Genomic DNA, 20,608 nt, shown 5'->3' with positions numbered 1-20,608 from the left:
CCAGAAATAATGTGGTTATTCCACCAGAATTTGTAATATCACCAGAATTGGAACTGAGGAATTATCATCTCCCTTTTCTGTCTATATATGTAACTCCAAATTTCATTCCATTTTTGCTACCATATTGCATTCCAAATTAACAGCCAGTGTTCTGTTGCCTTAGACCTCTCAATATTTGTGGTGGTGGGGTGGTGTATCTATATACACCTCTCTCTAAAAATTTAATCTTTTCTTCCTAAAGTGCCTACCACCACCAATTCTTTTTTTTTTTCCTTCCCAATATCAGTAGACTTGTCCACATCTTAGTGTCATTGCTATGAGGTCTCCCAGTGGTGCCTGGGGAGGAGCATTAACTGTGTTGACTAGTTATTGAGATTTCCTTAAATGAAGTCACTAAGATATTGTACTGAGATACATATCTGACCTGATCATGTCTTTACTGTGAGTATTCACACAGCACTGATTAAGTTTCCAAAGTCTTGTTCCAGAATGCACTAGACTCCATGGGAATCCAAGCAGAATTATTTGGGGCCAGCCTCTTCTTTAGTAGTTCAAAAGATCTTATCAGGAATCTGAAGGGTAGGTTCCCAACCTTAGTTATTCCTTCTAGGAATATTCAGATTTGTTGGCATTTTTAACAGGAGTCTTAAATTCAAGACCTTAAGAGTTCATATCTGCCATCTCTTACCTCCTTTGTGATGTACTTTGAGATCTACTGATGTAAAGTACTATATGACAGATAGGTGGTATTATTACTATTATTATTATCTCCAATGTTGGTGGCCCATTTGAGGGGGATTCTTATCCTTATATTGCCATGCTTTTTGGGCTTTTTCATTAAAGGCCCAAACATTGAGCCCTTTACCTTTCCACCCTATCAAAGGTTCCCTACCTAGAGTTATATGGGCCTCTTTTTGAATCTGTGGTATAGGAATGGTACCTCTCAGCCTCTGTTGATGAAAATAACACTTGCTATTTTGTTGGCTTGCTATGTCAAGACTGAATTTTGGTGTTGATTCTCATGTTTAAGTTTTCTGGCATTACATTTACCTCTGTAACGTCTGTCAAAAAACAATAATTTCATGTTAATAAAATGTTGAGTCTGCTTATCATCTTTACCAATCAGTGTTTCTCCTCCAGAAGAGGTTTCACATTATATTTGACTTGCACTCAAATATACTGATGGCCTAAGAACTAATTTCTAGGATCCTAAAAGAGGATTGTAGGCCACTAAAACCACCTTCTTCCATTGAATTAAGGGCTATATTTGCAAGGCATACAGCAAGCAAAAAAACCTTCTCTAGATGACTGGGACCATTATAAACGTGATATGAGCCCCCTTCTGGGAAGTTAGGGCTGAGATGATATCATGAGGAATATAGCACTTGATCCTCTCTTCACTCCTTCATCAATCATCATCTGATCAATCCCTCTGTTATTTACCTCACCCTCTCTTAATGGCCCTTGACCAAAGGAGGTTGTGCTAGGCTCATCAAGTAAGCCCACTTCACTACAGTACTTCAGCTTGTTGGTTTTGAACTGTTTTTGTTTTGTTTGGTTTTTGTTTTTGTTTTTTTTGGTGGGAGAAGACAGGACATTTGAGACAGGAACATTACTTAGTGGTAACTTTTTATCTTTCTGTTCTTCAATCCTGTATTCCTCTCTTTTTCTTACAGTTTCTTAATTTTGAATATTCTCTACTTCTTCCTTGACTCTGGGCTATGAGGTATGGAGGCTGGGTTTATATACCCTCTGGGAGTTTGCAGGCTGCTCTTTGTGATCTTGCTTCCAGTAGGTGGAGCTAAAATGCTTGCTATTATGGACTGTTCCTTTGTGGGATGACAGAAGAGGAAGGACTTCAACAAATTGAATTCAAGACATATAATTCTCCTTTTCTGGCATTACTCCAGAATTAATAAGTTTCTTGTGAACTCCAGAGGCATTGCCCCAAATTCGTATTACAGAGCTGCTACAGAAAGATGCAGTTCTCATTAACTGCAGTGCCAAGGTTGGAATTTTGTTTTCACAGAATTACTTGCTGAGCCATAAATCAGTTAATCATCTAGAAAGATGTATTGTGATCTACAAAATAGGAGCACATTTTCATAGCCAGCTAGTCAAAGGAGATTTTTAAACGGTCACTTTAAAATGTTTTTGTAAAGTTCTAGAGTATTGATGGGATAAATAAATCTAAATAAAAGCCCAGACTGTTATACTGTTCATCTAAAATGCATGCAAGAGATGCATATTTCTACTTATTTGATGCAAAAAATTCTCAAATTTGAAAATGTATTTTGTAAACTCTCTTAAATCCATTTCTCTTAAATATAGTTTGACCATAAAACATTTTTCCTTCACATTACATCTTATAATTTTTACAGTTTTTTTAAATTGACTCTTTATCTGCATACAAACTGGATACTATTCCATGTAAAATAACCCGATACAATTTGAGTATAATTTAGTAGAAAAATTTGCTATAAGTTGAAGTTAAACGTCTGAAAGAATTGTCCAATGGCTGAATGTATTTTCTGTAGGCCTTTGGGAGCTCAAGGAGGTGAAGATTTTTGGCCTCCCCTCCCCTACTAAATTAATTATGTGCTTGCTCCAAAGCCTACTGAAGTCAATTGGAGCATTTCTATCAGTTTTAATGGGCTTCAGATCAGGCCCCAAAAACTTTTGACCAGTTTATTTTGAATTTATTTGAAAACCATGCTTTGCAGCTTCTTTCCACAATACATTAGCTGTCCCTTCTGCTCATTTCTCCCTTCTACTTGTCTTCTCTCCTTCCATTTTTTTTTTTTAACCCATCTACTTTGGGCCGTTTTGAAAGGTGTGCAGGTTATGCTCACCTTTCAAATGCAGATAATGACTTTACTTTTTCTGTGTGTCTTTCTTAGATGGGCCTGGGGAAGACAATCCAAGCAATTGCCATTTCCTACTACTATAAAAAGGAATGGCCTCTCTTAATAGTAGTCCCTTCATCTCTGAAGTACCCTTGGATTGATGAGATGGAAAAATGGATTCCAGAACTCTGTCCAGATGATATCAGCATCATTCAGAACAAAACTGACATTGGGTGAGTGAAGTTTCTTATTTTTCTCCACAAAAGTCTGTTGCGATTTGTTCAGTGAATGCCTGTAAATTAAATTAAATTCACGCAGCCCAACATCTAGAAAAGCAAATGATGGTCTTGTGCACAAGACTGGGAGTTAGGCAACATGGATTTTATTTCAGGCTATACCAGAATTCTTATGTGACCTAAAGAAAGAAACTTAACTTTAGTTTTGCCATTAAATGCAAGCTATAATGCTTCCTTATCTCAGAGGAGTGATTTTAAAATTTAGGCCAAGATTTTCAGTTTAAGCCAGTTTTTAATCTCAAAAGCAACACAGTGATTTATAGTAATGTCTGGATGCACTTATAAAATGTCTGTCTTGGACAAGGAAAATTGCCCTTTCTGATGTCTGAGGAATGCCAGCAAATGACTTGACTACTCATAGATACATCTACTGCAGGTAGGATGTCCGGGTTCCACTAGGAATTATTCAAAACATTTGTACCCTTCCCTGCAATGACCAAATAACTCCAACATAAAAATAGCCTGGAAATATTTGAAAGTGCCGGAAAAAAAATTACCATTTAATGTTAAGAGACAATTGGCACTGACAAGCAACTGAGATCAGCAAGAATGGTCTCAAAAGCTGTGCTTTGACTCTGATTTGAGCTATTTCATTTGCAAAGGCGTTGAAGCACTCTGTGCTTCATTGCAATGCCTTGATGGTGCTTAATATCTATCAGAAGCCAAGATGTGGAGGGTCTGGCCTAGTAGTCATCGTGGTGGCAGCCAGGCCAGGAATCAGAGCCAAAGGTTGGAACTGGAATAAGAATTCAAGAGCACATTCAGAACAAAACAAGTGTAGGGCTGGGAACAGGTCTGGAGCGGGCCGAGGGCGGAGGAGTCTGTCGCTGCTATCAGGCAGGGGAGAGTGCCAAGCCATAAAATGGCGTGGGGCAGACTGAGCTGCTGTTTCTCCTGTGACACTTATATACCTGCTCTAAGAGTCACTAGACCAGCTCCTAGGTTGTGGATTGGCTAGAGGCTAGCACAGGAATAACTAATCACTGCATGTGCCTTTATCAGACTCTAGTTCAGGGATAACTCACAGCATCAATTCTGAGGGTGAAGTTCAAACCAAGCCTATCTTGAAGTTCAGGTTGAAGATACCATGTTCATCTCAAACCATGCCTCATCTGTCTCCCAACTCTTGACCAAAATAGGTCAAACCCAGCTTCAGTTTTTGCACTAAGTCACATCTCAAAGTTCAGGATGCTGTTGACCCTTGATCTGAACTTGGAGAGTCTATAGTTTTTGAGTAAAATGTGATCTATTTCTTAAATATGCTTATAGAAATAATAGTGGACATTATTGAAGCTATAATAGCAAGTTAAAGAGCCAAAATATATTTATTAAAAATAAGCTTTGCTGTTGGTTTTAACTGTTAAAGGCTTAGAGTGAGATGTGGTGGAAGTGAGCATGTGCATGACCAAAGGTTCTGAAATTATACGTTCTTCGCCTAAGGTTATAAAACTTATTAATATGTATTTTGTAATAGTTTAATAATGCATCTTGTGGTAGCCAGGTGAACCACAAGCAAACAGATGGTAACATCTGTTGTATTAATTTAGGTGGTGTGACAGGGTCGGGCCAGATGGCTACAGGAGAGTGATAGAAGGCAGATATATTAGCCCCAGTTTAAGTAGGTTCCTTTTCTCTGGGTAAGATAACAGGGAAGGTTCCAGAACAATCAGGAACTTTCTGGAAACAATTAAGGCAGACAGGCTTATTAGAACACCTGCAGCCAATCAGGAAGCTGCCAGAATCAATTAAGGCAGGCTAATCAGGGCACCTGGGTTTAAAAAGGAACTCACTTCAGTTTGTGGTGCGCGTGCAAGGAGCTGGGAGCAAGAGGCACTAGGAGCTGAGAGTGAGAACGCAGACTGTTGGAGGTGTACAAGCATTATCAGACACCAAGATGAAGGTCCTGTGGTGAGAATAAAGAAAGTGTTGGGAGGAGGTCATGGGGAAGTAGCCCAGGGAGTTGTAGCTGTCATACAGCTGTTACAGGAGCCACTGTAGACAGCTGCAATTCACAGGGCCCTGGGCTGGAACCTGGAATAGAGGGCAGGCCTGGGTTCCCTCCATCCCTCCAACTCCCTACTCGATACCGGAGGAGTTGAACTGGACTGTGGGTTCCACCAGAGGGGAAGGTCTCTGGCCTGTTCTCCGATCCACTAGGTGGATCAGCAGAGACTGCGGGGATTGTTCTTCTTCCTTTCCCCATGCTGGCCAGTGATGAGGCTAACTGAGCGAATGGCAGATTTGACCACGAACGTGGCCAAACTGAGGGCTGCTGTGAACCTCTCAGGCGAGCAAATCCGCCAATAAGCGTAGGACCCACCAAGGCAGAGGAGGAACTTTGTCACAGTGGTTGTATTAATTTAGGTGATTAATATAAACCAGTCACTGTCGAACATTAAACAGTGATAAACAAGTTTCGGGGTTTGGTATATAGACACTTCAGCTTGCTTTAATACTATAGCAAATATATCATTAAAAATCTTCTTAACCTTTTATTAAAGAGTAAAAAAGAAAAACAATTAACCCATTTGAAACGTAAAGTATTAAATATCACTTTCATTTTAACAACATCCCTTGTTCCTGTTCCATTTAGCTGGAGAGAGTTTTTAGAAGGAAAACCTCCTTTGTTTGACAGTCTCTTAGATGGTGTCAAAGACGGTAATAACTGTCCTTTGGGGGTAAAAGAGAAGAAGTTAATTGAGATGGGCTGAAGCTACTTTTGTCGCTGCTGTTGAAGTCCAATCCTGTTTCATCCCAGCTGTGCCTGGAGTTCATTTGGAGCCAGTAGAGGTGGTGATATCATCTGAGTCCCTCTCTCTGGTCTGGTCTGGTCAGGACATCTCTCAGGATCAGGATGATAAAGGCTCAGGGGGTCCCAGGAGATGCTGGGTGTGGCAGCCATGATGGTGAAGCTCACTCCAGTAGCCAGTTTTTCTCCCCAAAGTCTCTTTCTTTAAGGACCCACAAAGGGAGTGATAGACAGAATATCCCATCCCCTCATTATTTTGTCCACCGGTTAGGCCTAGTTTCTGATGCATCAATTCTGGTTCATTGATTTCTGGCTCCCCACTTTTCTTGTTTGCTAAACATGTTCTTAACACAGTCCTTGAGTTATATTAGTAGGCCTTTTTGTTTGGACTAATTCAGTCTTTCTGTCTCCCTTTTTTACCTTTTCACCTTAGCATTTGTGACATAGGTTATTGTGACATCTTATGAATTTTCACTTACTTTTTACAGTTGAGCTCATAATTAGAGTAAATTTGAAGGCCCAGTTATCACAACACATCTTAGGGATTTTTTGGAATAAGAATTAACCACACTAGCATATTAAAATTATTGGGAAATGGACTGATGCAAATGGTTAACTGTCAGAAATGTAATTATGCTCAATCAGAATACCACATATGAACAATTATAACCCTCTCCCACAATACCAGATATGAATAGGGGGCTGAGACTTGATCAGATTTGGTTCCAGATATATGTGGGTGGAATGAAAAAGGTGTATAAAAGGTTGTGAAACCTATGCCTAGTTGGGAAATTGGGAATGACAGAGTAGGCGACTCCCAAAACTGTCATCTCCTCTTTTGTGTGCTTCACTGACTGTTTTTTCCATCTTTGTTTCTAATGATCTCCATAAGGTTGTAAGTATGCACAATGTAAGATTGTAAGTATGAACAGTGCAGGAAACCACTTTATTATATTTATCTTAGATGTATAGATTTTTCTGTGATGTCAATTATATTTGTCCATATTAACTAACAGTCATAAAGTTTCTGTGTATGCTTCACCAATCTCGTCTTAATTAACTTTAATTAGCTGCCTGCATCTGTAGCGTATCTTGCCAGTCAAATAGTTATCTTGGCATCGAGTTTGTATGTAGCCACCCACATGTTTGGGGTGTACTGAATTCATCAGAAGTACATTGGGAGCTTGGGATTCAGTCATTGGCATCCTTGATGCATTGTCATGCATCAGTGTATAATGTTATGTGTAATGTATCTGTTCTGGGAATGTCAAGTGTTTACAGTACTTTTGTGTGTAGTTTGCCAATGTTGCAGATGCTTGAACAGTTGATATTAGAGAATTTTGGTATTTAAACCAATAGGGATAGCAGTTGTATTTGGCCTCATGCACACTCTCTTAATGGAGATTGTTTCTGTAACACTTTTTCAGCGCATTCACTTTTCTTTCTTCCTTTGTGAGTTAATCCTGTTATGATAAATGAATAACCAAACTGCTGGATTTTCTTTTCTAGGAGAATATCGACCAGCAAAGTGACAGTTTTGGGTTATGGCCTACTAGCTACAGATGCACAGACTTTAGTAGATACTTTGTACAAACAAAACTTCAAGATAGTTTTGGTTGATGAGTCTCACTATATGAAATCCAGGAATGCAACCCGCAGCAAGATTTTATTGCCAATTGTGCAGAATGCTGCACGAGCAATTCTTCTTACTGGAACTCCTGCTCTAGGAAGACCTGAAGAGGTATTAAAAGTATTGTTGTTTTTTAAAGGAATGATGGTTCATTTATGAAGTATATCATTTTATAAAGCCTGTAAATCTATACAGTTACTGGGACATTCTGTTACTTTATGACTTATTACAATATGAAATACGAGTATCAGAAACCAGAAGAGGTTGCTTAATTTTGTGTTGGTTATACTGGGATTTTATAAAATATATTTGTATTTTTGTACTTACTGTTTTAAGCATACCAACAGTCAGAAAGATGACACTAGAGAGTAGCCTTTTCAAGGAAAACTAATCTATTATATATAGATAAAATTTCTGTGCTTAACTAATACCAATATTTGATAAGATTAGTTGGTTCACCTTGAATTCAGTGTGAAATAAAGCTTTTTATTCAGTTAACAAGTTCTCAATAATTGATTTATCTTCCCAACATGTGAAAATCAAGTACGTAAGATAATTTTTACTTAATACTTTCACCGAACATTATTTAGTGTTAGGAATGCTCTAATAAAAACTGGGAAAAAAGCTCTATGAATCCCTGAAATTTCTCAGATCATGACACAAAAGTATTAATACAACTGCCTATCAAGAATTCTGTTCTAGGGTAGCATCAAATAGTATATGATTCAAGTCCCATTTCTTCAACATCACCAATGGGATCAGAACAGTATCTATTAGGGCAGCATTATCTCCCGTAAATGTAAACAAACTTGTTTGTCTTAACTTTTGGCCGAAGAAGAAGTAGGATGCCAATGGCTGGGAGGCAAATAAGAAAATTATCGTTGTAAAAACTACATTATATAATATTCCTGAGGGAATTCTGTGCAAAAAAAAATGAAAAATTCTGCATCAAAAAATGAATTTTGTGCACAATATTTCAAAATTCTGCAAAATTCTGCATATTTTATTTGTCAAAATAACACTATATAACCACACCATTTTCAATTATTTATTAACAAATATTTTGAAATAAATTACCAAAATAATTTAAAATGGTATGGTTATATTGTTGTGTTTCTGTTATTGTGACAAATTAAAATATGCAGAAATGTGCATAATTTTAAAATTTTTAATGTTTTGGTGCAGAATTCCCCCAAGAGTACAAAGGTTCTGTGTGGCGCAGTCAGGGTGCAGGCAGTTTGGTGCGGGGGTCTGAGTGCGGGGGGAATCTAGCTGCACGGGGCTAGATGTGGGGTTTGGGTGCAGGGGGAATGGGACTCTGCAGGGGTGTCCAGGTGAAGATTGTTAGGGCTCAGTGGGAGGGGGCTGGGAGAGTGGGGCTTGGTGAGGTGGGAGTCTGGGTGTGGGAGGCTCCTGATGCAGAGGTGAATCTCAGCAGGGTAGGGGTTTGGGGGCTCAGTGAGGAGGTTCTGGGTTGGGAACTCCTGATGGGGGGGAGGGGCTCTCTCAGGGGAGGTTCTGGGTGTGGAGAGGGGGAACTGTACAGGGAGCTGCTCCCCCTGTCAGTCCAACCCCTGTGCATCTGGACCCCCCTACACCCAAACTCCCCCACTGAGCCTCATCACACCCACCTCCAGACACTTCCCTGCAAAGCCCCTTCCCCCTGCAGCCAGGAGAAGTTTCTGGGGTTTGATCTGACCCAGCCCTGGCTGCTCTGTGCAGGGAAGGGGAAAGGTGAACTCTGTCTCCGTCCTCCTCCTTCCCCCCACCCGGACCAGCTGGGACTAACATCCCTGGGTAGCTGGGGCATCCCCAGGCCCGCTTGCCCCCAATGATTTACCTCTCCCCCAGCTGTCTGAACAGATACATCTGAGCTGCTGGGGTGGGGTGAGTGAACACTGGTGCAGCTTCTCTTTGCTTCCCCACATAAACCATTTTCTGCAAGGAAGCAAAAAGAATCTCCAGGGGTTGGGAGGGGGGGCATTTTTCTGCTGAACCGCAGTGGCACATAATTCCCCTTCGAATAAAATATTTTGCTGTGAAATCCTCTGAAGGTGTGGCAGAAATGCATTGCATTGTTGATGTGTAGCAAGTAAATAAGAGTAAAATGCTCCTGGCCTAGAAACTGTGTAAAATCTGGTCCAAAACAGTAGCATATCGTCCACCTGCTGTCTTGAAATAAGCCTTTGGGGAAGGGAAAAGAAACTGAGAGGTGTTTAATTCCTGGTGCGGGATCAGGACAGATCATATATGAGCTTGGGAACCCTGAAATAATACAGGTGATCTGGGAGGATTTGAGGGGGCAGCAGAGTAAATGGGATTGCCGGAGGGCTGTGCGTAAATTTTGTCTTATGTCCCTTAAACTGAGGGAATGCCTATACTTCGAGCGTCGGGTGATTCCCAGCTCAAGGAAACATACTCATGCTAGCTCTGATCATGCTAATGTGCTAAAAATAGAGTGTAGCCTTGGCAGTCTCGGTTAGGTGCTAGCTGACCTGAGCACATACCTATTGTTTCAGTTGGCTAACCTTGCCTGCCACTCATGCTGCCACAGCTACACTCTATTTTTAGACAGCTAGCTCATTCAGAGCCATTTGAGTATGTTTCCTCGAGCTGGGAATTGTATGCTCAGCTGGAAGTGTAGTCGTACGTGCAAAGTCTCAGAAGGTACTTCCTGTGTACCTGGAGGGCCTCGAAAGTAACACAGTTTATGAGTGGATACTTCTGACAGAGAATCCTGGATAGTCTCCACACCCCCTTTCTTCATTATCTCCTTTTAGAGATTGAAAGTTGTTCCATTGTTCCACTTCTCTGGGATGATGTGCATGAAATTCCCAGTCTAAATAAAGAAATCCCTGCTCAGGCAAAAAAAAAAACCCAAACAGTATGCATAACATATCTAATCTGAAATGCAGCAAAAACTAATCTGGATAATGGGTTACTTACATTTAATAAGTAATATATTCCAAGCACTGAAAGCACATCTTTTCTAGCTTCATCCTTATTTCCCTGGCAAAGGGTTAGGAAGATACCAGCTTCTGATATTGAGTATCTTGGATTATTTCTCTCCCCTTCCCCGCCCTTGTCTCTGTGAGGCCCTCAGTTACATTTTTTCAGGTTACTGATATGCCACCCATAAACTCCCCTTCAAGGTCTTTCCACAGATGTTCTCTCCTAGGGGAACGTGAAATACCTATGTAATGTTATTTATTTGTTTCAAGTTTTGTATTTATGTAATGTAGCCTGTAGAAAATAGAGACAGACAAATGATTTCTTAAATGAAGATTATTTTTATATAGTTTTGGTGTAGCTAAGGGTATGGAGAAAAATGTGTTTAAAGATCATTTGTATGGTATGGACCCCTCGCATTTTATTATTTATATTGGTGTCTTTGTTTACAGCTTTTCATGCAGATTGAAGCACTTTTTCCAAGAAGATTTGGAACCTGGAATGAATATGCAAAAAAATACTGCAATGCTCATGTCAGGTACTTGCCTTTTTATTTCTCTGTTAACATCTTGTTTTTTATGTTGTGATAAATGAGAAATCCTAATAAGAAAATAATTAAAAGTAAAACATACTGTAATAGGTTGGTTGCCATGCTGCAGCTATATGTTCAGAAACAGCCTAGAGCCTATAGGCAATGGAGAATAATAGGCAGTGATTAATTTGTGCCAGGGCTGAGCCCAGCACTTCTAGACTTGGCAATTCATAGCCCCTGCATCTCCGGGCTTGCTGCATAAGTTATGAATAAAAAAATTGCTTGAGCCCTGGCATCTCTTTCATTACAAATTAAGCACTGCTAAGGAGCACAGCAGATGTGAGATGTTGTGAAAGGCAGAGGATTGCACTGTTCTTTCTTGTGCTCTGTGAAAGTCATAGGGACCAGTTTTGCAGTCACGCAAGCTGCTCCCGCTATTTGTAAATTATTGCTTTGGACAGACCTAGACTGTTTTCTCATTAGATATTTTCACACTTACTGGATTTTTTTTATATATAAAATGTAAGTCCTGATGATGCCAATTTGGTCGAACTGTTAGCCAATGTGTTAGAAGAATTAAAAATGCAAATAGGCAGGAAAAAAGTCAACAATATTCTTCTTTGAGTGGTTGTAGACATTTATTCTACTTGGCATGTTCGTGCCTACTGTACTGGAGATGGAGACTATTTTCCCACAGCAGTACTCATTGCAATGGCACATGTGTCCTGTGCTTCGTCATGGGCCCCCCCAAGGATATATAACAGCAAGTCCACCCCAATCCTCCCTCATTTTCTTCTTATTGTCAATTACCTTAATCCTCCCTTTAAGGGGTTTTCTCCTCACGGTTTTCTCTCTGTATCACAGTTTGTTGCTGAGATTTCACTACTGTAAATAGTAGCAACTAGTGCCTGTAGTTTAGTGTAGTTGTTAGTTTAGTTAGTTTTATAATGTTGTGATTCTCAGCACTGTAGGTTATTCAGCATTCCCTGGGTTTCAAACACTCCCTGTTTTGTGGGGTCCCCAGCACTGTCCCCCCACACATTTCCTTTAGTTAAGCACAGTAAGCAGTATATTACACTTTTCTGTAATATCTGTCATTCTTTTAAAAAGAGAACACAGGTTTCTAGAGATCTTTACCTGAAACAGCATGTGATAGAACAGGCTATGAGGTGTCTTGGCACCAGGACCCTCTTTGGATCATCGGCCAGCCTTCCTCAGGCATTCTCTACCTCTATGGTAGTTGCAGATAGTCTCTGAACTCTGATTCTTTCCTGAGAAGGGTCAATCCGTCATCTCCCAAGGTCCCTCATGAAAGGATCCATAAAATGGATCAGAGCCATCCGAAATTGAAGACATTCATTCCCCATTTGTGGCAAAAACAGGCTCGCAGTATGCACAAGACTCAGATACCTGGGGTAGAGCTGGACCATCAGCTTGAGTCTCCCTGGTACTGAGGTGAGAGGATCCCAGTACCATACATTGACTCCAGAACCGTCAGTGGTACAGCTGTTGACTTTGATACTTATGGATATCACAGTGGCTCTGCTGCTTTCTGTACTGACAATCTCTTATGCCTGTGTGGCAGCAACAGATTTGCTCTGTTTGTCAGTACCCTCCTCTCCATTATTACAGGACATCGGTGCATTTCTAACTCCAGGACAGAGACTACTATCACTGAGAACTTTGGGATTGACAAAGATGGCTGCTGGGCCAGTATTATTGTTAGTACCATCGAAATCCTCAACCTCAGTGTTAGCAAACTCAGTAGTAAAGTATCCCTCAGAATTGGGACCAATTCCATCTTGTTCTTTGGCCCTAATAGTGGACAACTTCTCAGTACTGGATCCCTCTTTAAGGTCTTCTGCTTCTTGGGATGTCTTTGCTATACCAACCACAGTTTCTCCTCCAGTACTGACATTGCCCCCTCCTCTGTTGGACTACGGACAAATGAGATCATCCAGTGGCCCCACTAGGTCAGGCACTACTGATGCCCACTGACTATTCAGAGGGTTCCACCCACTCTGATTCAGAGTCCTCCAGCTCGTCTCCATTACCACCTTGGTGAAAGCAGCCCTTTATATCCTCCACACACCCAATTGAGGGAAAAGATCAGCACCAAGAGTACAGTTGCTCTTCTAACAAGGACACACCGTCTTGGAAATGTATGTATTGGCCTCCTGTGCCTTATGCCATCTTGCAGTGGCTTCCCTGGGCCCTGTGGGGTGCCCCTTGTTCACATAGATCTAAATCACTACCCAGTGGAAGGGAAGATCCCCTTATTGAGTGGACCAGCTCCCAGAATGGCCTGTGATACAGGTACTGGACAATGTCTGTCCTCTCGAACCACTACTGTTGGAGGAGTCTTTGCCAGAGAATCAACCTTAGCCTCAAGAAATTAATATCACCTCCAACAATTCTATGCTTATCTTCCCTAGACGACTCAGTGGTCTGAAGTTCATCTTCTCCACCCGCCAGAAGATTTAAAATTCTGTCAGGACTTTGTTAGGAGAATGGCTGCTTGTCTAGGTACACAAGCTGAACTGGTAAAGGAAAATACACACAAGTTATTAGACATCTTTCAGGCAACAGCTCCAGGAACAGTAGCCTGGCTGATTAATAACACCCTCTGACAGCCAGTGAAAGCCTTGTTTCTTACACCAGTGTTGCTAGTCCTGACAGTGAAACATATAGACAAACGATACTATGTACCATTGCAAGGCTTTGAATGTTTTTGCTCCAACCTACCTCCCTCATCATCATAGCCATTAAGAGATTGCAGCAGGGGAGAATTAAGTCGACCCCAAAGAAAAACTGGTCTGTTTAGCAAGAAAGATTTATTCTACTACTTTGCTCCGGATGAGAATAGCAAACCAACAAGCGCTCCTAGTGAAGAATGATATCCTCATCCGGGAAGCAATGTCTAAATTACTACATGGAAATGGGAGAATTATCAATAATAATGCAGAATAGGGAGAAATGTTCAAGTATTTCTGTTCTGTATTTGGTGAAAAAACAGATGATACAGTGTCAACATATGGTAATAACACTTTCCATTCCACTGGTGTCTCTGGAGGATGTTAAACAGAAGCTACTAAAATCAGACATTTTTAAATCAGCATGTCCGGATAACTTGCGTTCAAGAGTTTTAAAAGAGGTGACTGGATCATTAATGTTGAGTTTCAATTAGTCTTGAAGCACTGGGAAACTTCCAGAAGCCTGGAAGAAAGCTAATGGTGTGCCAATTTTTAAAAAGGGTAAACGGGTTGACATGGGTAATTATAGGCCTGTCAGCCTGACATCAATCCTGGGCAAGATAATGGAGCTGCAGACACAGAACTCAATTAATAAAGAGCTAAAGAGGGGTAATGTAATTAGTGCAAATCAACATGGATTTATGGAAAATCGATCCTATCAAAATAACTTGCTATCTTTTTTTGAAGAGATGACAAGTTTGGTTGGTAAAGGTAATAGTATTGACATTACATGGAGGGGAGGGATAGCTCAGGGGTTTGAGCATTGTTCTGCTAAACCCAGGGTTGTGAGTTCAATCCTTGAGAGGGCCATTTAGGGATCTGGGGGCAAAAATTGGGGATTGGCCCTACTTTGAGCAGGGGGTTGGACTAAATGACCTCCTGTGGTCCCTTCCAACGCTGATACTCTATGAATCTAAGACATAATATATCTAGACTTCTGTAAGGCATTTGACTTGGTACTGTATGACATTTTGATTAAAAACTAGAATAATATAAAATTACATGGTACACATTCAATGGGTTAAAAATTGGCTAACTGATAGGTCTCAAAATGTAACTGTAAACAGGAAATCGTCATCGAGTGGGTCTGTTTCTAGTGTGGTCCGGCAGGGATCAGTTCTTAGCCCTATGATATTCAAATTTTTTATTAATGACCTGAAGAAAACATGAAATCATCATTGTTAAAGTTTGCAGATGACCCAGAAATTGGGAGAGTGGTAAATAATGAAAAGGATGGGTCACTGATTCAGAGTGATCTAAATCACTTGATAACCTGGGCACATGAATACAATATATGTTTTAATATGGCTAATGTAAATGTATACATCTGAGAACAAAGAATAGTGGCGATACTTAAAGGATTAGGGAATCTATCCTGGGAAGCAGTGACTCTGAAAAAGATTTGGGGGGTGGGGAGTTTGAATCTTTAGCTGAACATGAACTCCCAGTGTGACACTGTGGCCAAAAGAGCTAATGAGATCCTGGGATGTATAAACCAGAATCTTGAGTAGGAATAGAGAGATTATTTTACTTCTGTATTTGGCACTGGTGCAACTGTTGCTGGAATACTGTGTCTGGTTTTGGTGCTCACAATTCAAGAATGATATTTATAAATCGGAGAGGATTCAGAGAAGAATGATTAAAGGATAGAAAATAGGCCTTACAATGATAAACCAATAGAGCTCCTTCCATCTATCTCAACAAAGAGAAGGTTAAGGGGTGACTTGATTAGTCTATAAATAACTACATGAGGAAAAATGTAATAATGGATTCTTCAGTATAGCAGAGAAAGGTATAACAAATTCAGATTGGATATAAGGCATACTTTTTTAACTGGCTAATTAGCTATTGGAACAATGTACCAAGGGTTGTGGTGGATTCTGTCCAGAGTTCTATCTCCCAAATGCTGAGGAAGTGAGATGGTCTGTTCCTGAAGGAAGGAAGGAATGAGAAGATTGCTGCTAGTTGCATTGCTGTCCTTGAAGAAGAAATCAAAAGGCTTGTTTCCCTACAGGAGGTTGGGGGCAAGACAAGTGGTTAGAGCAGGAGTTAGATGACCTCCTCTTCTGAGGCTTCTGTCTCTTCCTGAAGGTGTCAAGTTGCCTCAGCGGATAGAAGAGCTGTCTCTGACATGCTGAGAATATTTGCTGTGGAAGATTACGTTGTTGCTTCCGAGCTGCTGGAGTGCATGCTCCCAGAGAACAGAGAGTAGTGTGTGAATCTTTAAAAGGGTACAACACCTTGTATGTCTTATTTGAAACAAAGATTGTCCATCAAAGGGTAAGCCTTCCATAAACTGTTGAATATCTGGCACTATATTGCAGTGGCTATTGCAATGGAGGAAACAGCTGCGACGTCGAGGGCAGATTAGAGTGAGCTGCAGCCAGCTGACGATCTGTTAAGAAAGCCCTTAACTCTTTTATTTTTTTTTTGTGTGTGTGTGTGTGTGTCATCCGGCAGTTTATCTATTAATTCATAAATTTGTAGATTCTAAGGCCCGAAGGGACCATTCTGATCATCTAGTCTGACTTCATGTATATCACAGGCCATAGAACTTCCCCAAAATAGTTCCTAGCACATATCTTTAGAAAAGCATTCAATCTTGATTTTAAAATTGTCTGTGGTGGAGAATCAAATACAATCCTTAGTAAATTATTCCAGTAGTTAATTACCCTCACTGTCAAAAATTCACACCTTATTTCCATACTTTTGCTCATCATTATGCAATCACCACTTTGAGATCTGATGCAAACTTTGGAAAGCGTTGTTTCAATCACCATTTAAATGGACTCATTATCTCCCACCATACTGTACTGCTTGTGAGTCACCTGAGTGGAATACATGTCTACAGCCATGTGAAGAAGAAAAAACAATTACGTTCTTCAAGATATATTCCATAACCCACCCTCTATCCCTTCTCCATCAGAATCTTAGGGTATGTCTACACTCCAAAGAAAAATCCTCAGCACCAAATCTCAGAGCTCAGGTCTGCTGGCTCAGCCTTGGGCTCTAGAGCTAAACATAGCAGTGTAGAAGTATAGGCTCAGGCTGGAGCCCAGTGCTCTGAAACCCAGTGTGGGGAAGGGTGTGACAAAGGTCCCGGAGGGGGGCCACACTGAGATTGTTCAGTCAGGGCAAACTGCAAAGAATGGGGCAGACAATCCCCAAAACTGGTGGTTATTCTAATAATTAGATTCACCAAGCCAGCAATAAAACAGCTTCCCTAATACCTTATTGGTTACCCAGAAGACAAAAATACAGTTCTCTTAAAACAATCCATCCTTGGGCTTCCACCCAGACAGCCAAATCAAATATGATGAGGATAACTGCAAATCTTGTTCATCATGTAAAAAGTTCTACCAATCATAGAATATCAGGATTGGAAGGGACCTCAGGAGGTCATCTAGTCCAACCCCCTGCTCAAAGCAGAACCAATCCCCAATTTTTCCCCAAATCCGTCAATGGCCCCCTCAACCCTGGGTTTAGCAGGCCAATGCTCAAACCACTGAGCTATCCCTCCCAATCCCAAAGGATCGGACACATTACCCACCAAGTCAATGAATATTTCAGATCTTACCCAAATACACGGGTACAGCCAATTCTTATTAATTAAACTAAGATTTATTAAAAAAGAAAAGAGGGTGAGTATAGGTTAAAAGATCATTATACGTACCAGGGGTGGTCGAACTATGGCCCGCGGGCCACATCCGGCCCACCAGCCAATTTAATCCAGCCCTAGAGCTCCTTCTAGGGAGCGGCTATGGCTCCCAAAGCAGTGGCATGTCCCCCTTTTGGCTCCTATGTTTAGGGGTAGCCAGGGGGCTCCACATACTGCCCCCACCCCAACCGCTGCCTCCACAGCTCCTGTTGGCCAGAAACTGTGGCCAGTGGGAGCTGTGGGGGTGGGGCCTGTAGACAAGGCAGTGCGCAGAGCCTCCTGGCCACGCCTCTGCATTGGAGCCGGAGAGGGGACGTGCCACTGCTTCCGGGAGCTGCTTGAGGTAAGCACCTGCTGGAGCCGGAGTGGGGACCTGCCGCTGCTTCCAGGAGCTGCTTAAGGTAAGCACCACCTGGAGCCTGCACCCCTAAGCCCCTCCCGCAACCCTGCCCCAGCCCTGACCCCCATCCTGCCCTCCGAACCCCTCGATCTCAGCCCAGAGCACCCTTCTGCACCCCAAACCCCTTATTCCCAGCCCCACCCCAGAGCCTACACCCCCAGCTGGAGCCCTTTCCCCCTCCACACGCACACCACACACACACACACACACACCCCCCTCCCTGCCCCAGCCCGGAGCCCCCTCTCGCACCCTGAACTCCTCATTTCTGGCCCCACCCTAGAGCCCGCACCCCCAGCCAGAGCCCTCCCCTCCCCGCACCCCAACCCCAATTTTGTGAGCATTCTGGGCCTGCCATACAATTTCCATACCCAGATGTGGCCCTCGGACCAAAAAGTTTGCCCACCCCTGATACATACAGATATAAATAAAGTTCTTAAGTCAGTTTCGTAGTAGAGATGGTGAGCTTCAAAGTTGCAAAAGTTCCTTCAGAATTAGTTCCATAGGTTATAGTCTAATGTCGAATATCATGGTTACCCAGACTGGAGCTGGGGACCTCAGTCTTGTGTCTCTTGTTTGCCCAAAGCTGGGATTGCGTGGCAGGGCGTGGATCACTTGATGATGACCTGTCTGTTCATTCCCTTGGGGCACCTGCCATTGGCCACTGTCAGAGGACAGGATACTGGGCTTGATGGACCTTTGGTCTGACCCAGTATGGCTGTTCCTATGTTCTTATGTCTCAAACTTCCCCTGATGAATCTTAAGCAGATCTGAGATACAGGATCAGGGCCCAAGAGTTTTTTTTATAGCTTTCCTTAGGTGCAGCATTGTGGCTTTGAAGTAGAACCTCCTATTTCCTATGTGGTAACTAGTTTCATTCATCAACATAAGGTAATTATCCATTAAGTAGTTCAAAGACAGTTTGTAGTAAACTTAAAAGAAAAATATAGATAATAATATTATGACATTCAGGTTTCATATAGATGTTAATATTCTCTTTTTGATCCTTGAATCAATAGTAGTAACAGACAGGAACCGTCTATTTACATGGTTAACATCTGACAAGATGTTAGTTAATACATACAATTAGTATTACCCTTAATTCTCTTACAATACAGGTTTGCATTTCAAAGCTCTAGTTTATCTAACATTATGAAATGTCCCTAATTACCATTGACATGCTTTTCTCACATGTCTCTAAAGGTTGAATGATGACAGGTTTCAGAGTAGCAGCCATGTTAGTCTGTATTCACAAAAAGAAAAGAAGTACTTGGGGCACCTTTTAGACTAACAAATTTATTAGAGCATAAGCTTTCGTGAGCTACAGATGAATGCATCCGATGAAGTGAGCTGTAGCTCACGAAAGCTTATGCTCTAATAAATTTGTTAGTCTCTAAGGTGCCACAAGTACTCCTTTTCTTTTTAAAGGTTGAATGTGGGTCATTTAGCCTATAATTGCTTAACCATTTCTGTCTCAATGTCACAGAGGGTTTCAAAGCCTCAGGTCCATCCTGAGCCTGAATGCCTACACTGCTAGTTTTAGCTCTGCAGCTCAAGATCCCAATTAATTTGACACAGGCTCTGAGACTCAGTGCCACAGAGCTTTTTATTGCAGTGTAGATATACCCTTAGCTGCTTCTCCAGTGCAAAGGAATTGAGGGGATTTGGAGCAGCGTTGCCCTTCTATAGCTTCAGGAGGGGTCACAGGGAGGCATAGGGGATTTGTACTGCCCTGACAGGCACTGCTGCAGGAAAGTCTCTTGCTCCTATGTGTTAGGTGTGAACACACTTGAGTAGAATACAAATCTTCATCCACTTCTTGAAGAACAACAGTTACAGAACAGGTAAACAACCTTTTTTCACCTGTAATTCCTGAGCCTTGGGCAGCTCTAATAGTAATAATACTACTTCAAAGTGCTTTATAAACAAATTATTACTCCTGAGGGCATTCTGTGCCAAAAAATTAAAAATTCTGCACCCAAAAAATAAAAATTCTGCACACAATATTTTAAAATTTTGCAAAATTCTGCAAATTTTATTTGTCAAATACATGTGGAGACTCTAGCATGGCATTGGAGAGCACAGACCACTGGCTGCACAGCAGTGGGAGATAACTGTGCAGCCTGCCCCCGGGACACGGACTCAGCAGTGAAGCTGCACCCAACCCTGACACAGCGCAAGGACTGGGCTTGCCCCAGAAACACCCCAGGGCATGCCCCTCTGTGCAAGGTGCACCAGGTGTGGGCAGGCAGGCTCAGCAAGGCAGGCTCAAACTGTGGAGGGGCTTAGTGTGGGGAAATCCAGGTGTGGAATCCAAGTACGGGGGATGCACAGGGGCTTGTTGGGGGGTTCTGGGTGCAACCATAATGGGACTCCGTAGGGGGGTCCAGATGAAGGTAGTTGGGGCTCAGCAGGAGGGGTGTTGGGGTGGAGGGGGATAGAGCTCTGCAGGGTGGTCTCAGTGTGGGAGGTTCAGTAGTGGGGTCCAGATGCTGAGGGAATGGGACTCAGTAGGGTGGGGATCCAAGTGCAGTTGATTGGGGCTCGGTATGGTGGGGATCCAGATGCCGGGTGGCTCATTGGGGTGATCCAGGTGCAGGGGGAGTGAGGCTTATCGGGGGGGTTCTGGGTGCGGGATGGGGAAGGGATGAGGCTCGGCGGGAGAGTCTATGTATGAGGAGTCTGGATGCACGGGGGTTGGGCAGATGGGGGATCTCTCCCCTGCAGCTGAGGAGCAATGGGTACAGGAAGTACAGGGTCAGGGGGAGTTTGCAGAACTTCCTACAGCCGGGGGAGAA

The 20,608-nt window shown here is 42.1% G+C and overlaps 1 protein-coding gene and 1 long non-coding RNA gene across 6 annotated transcripts in view; both read left to right on the top strand.

Annotated features, from left to right (window-relative positions):
• The window catches only part of ZRANB3 (zinc finger RANBP2-type containing 3), a 133,135-nt gene that overhangs the window by 42,976 nt on the left and 69,551 nt on the right, over window positions 1-20,608 (top strand). For 4 of the 5 annotated variants that reach the window (XM_043505037.1, XM_043505038.1, XM_043505040.1 and 1 more), the window contains 3 exons: window positions 2,901-3,079; window positions 7,401-7,632; window positions 10,923-11,008. In XM_043505037.1, the coding sequence (XP_043360972.1) occupies window positions 2,901-3,079; window positions 7,401-7,632; window positions 10,923-11,008 (497 nt within the window). Of the gene's footprint in view, window positions 1-2,900; window positions 3,080-7,400; window positions 7,633-10,922; window positions 11,009-15,890; window positions 16,036-20,608 lie in introns of those variants that run through there. The other variant, XM_043505041.1, reaches the window with a different exon arrangement.
• LOC122458075 lies at window positions 18,146-19,789 on the top strand. The gene is made up of 2 exons (XR_006277908.1): window positions 18,146-19,013; window positions 19,239-19,789. It is a non-coding gene; the product is annotated as an uncharacterized LOC122458075 (long non-coding RNA).

Source organism: Dermochelys coriacea, chromosome 11 (assembly GCF_009764565.3).
Source record: "Dermochelys coriacea isolate rDerCor1 chromosome 11, rDerCor1.pri.v4, whole genome shotgun sequence".
NCBI classification, from domain to species: domain Eukaryota; kingdom Metazoa; phylum Chordata; order Testudines; family Dermochelyidae; genus Dermochelys; species Dermochelys coriacea.
The sequence above is the reverse complement of the archived record's forward strand: the minus strand, read 5'-3'. Positions and strand labels throughout refer to the sequence as shown.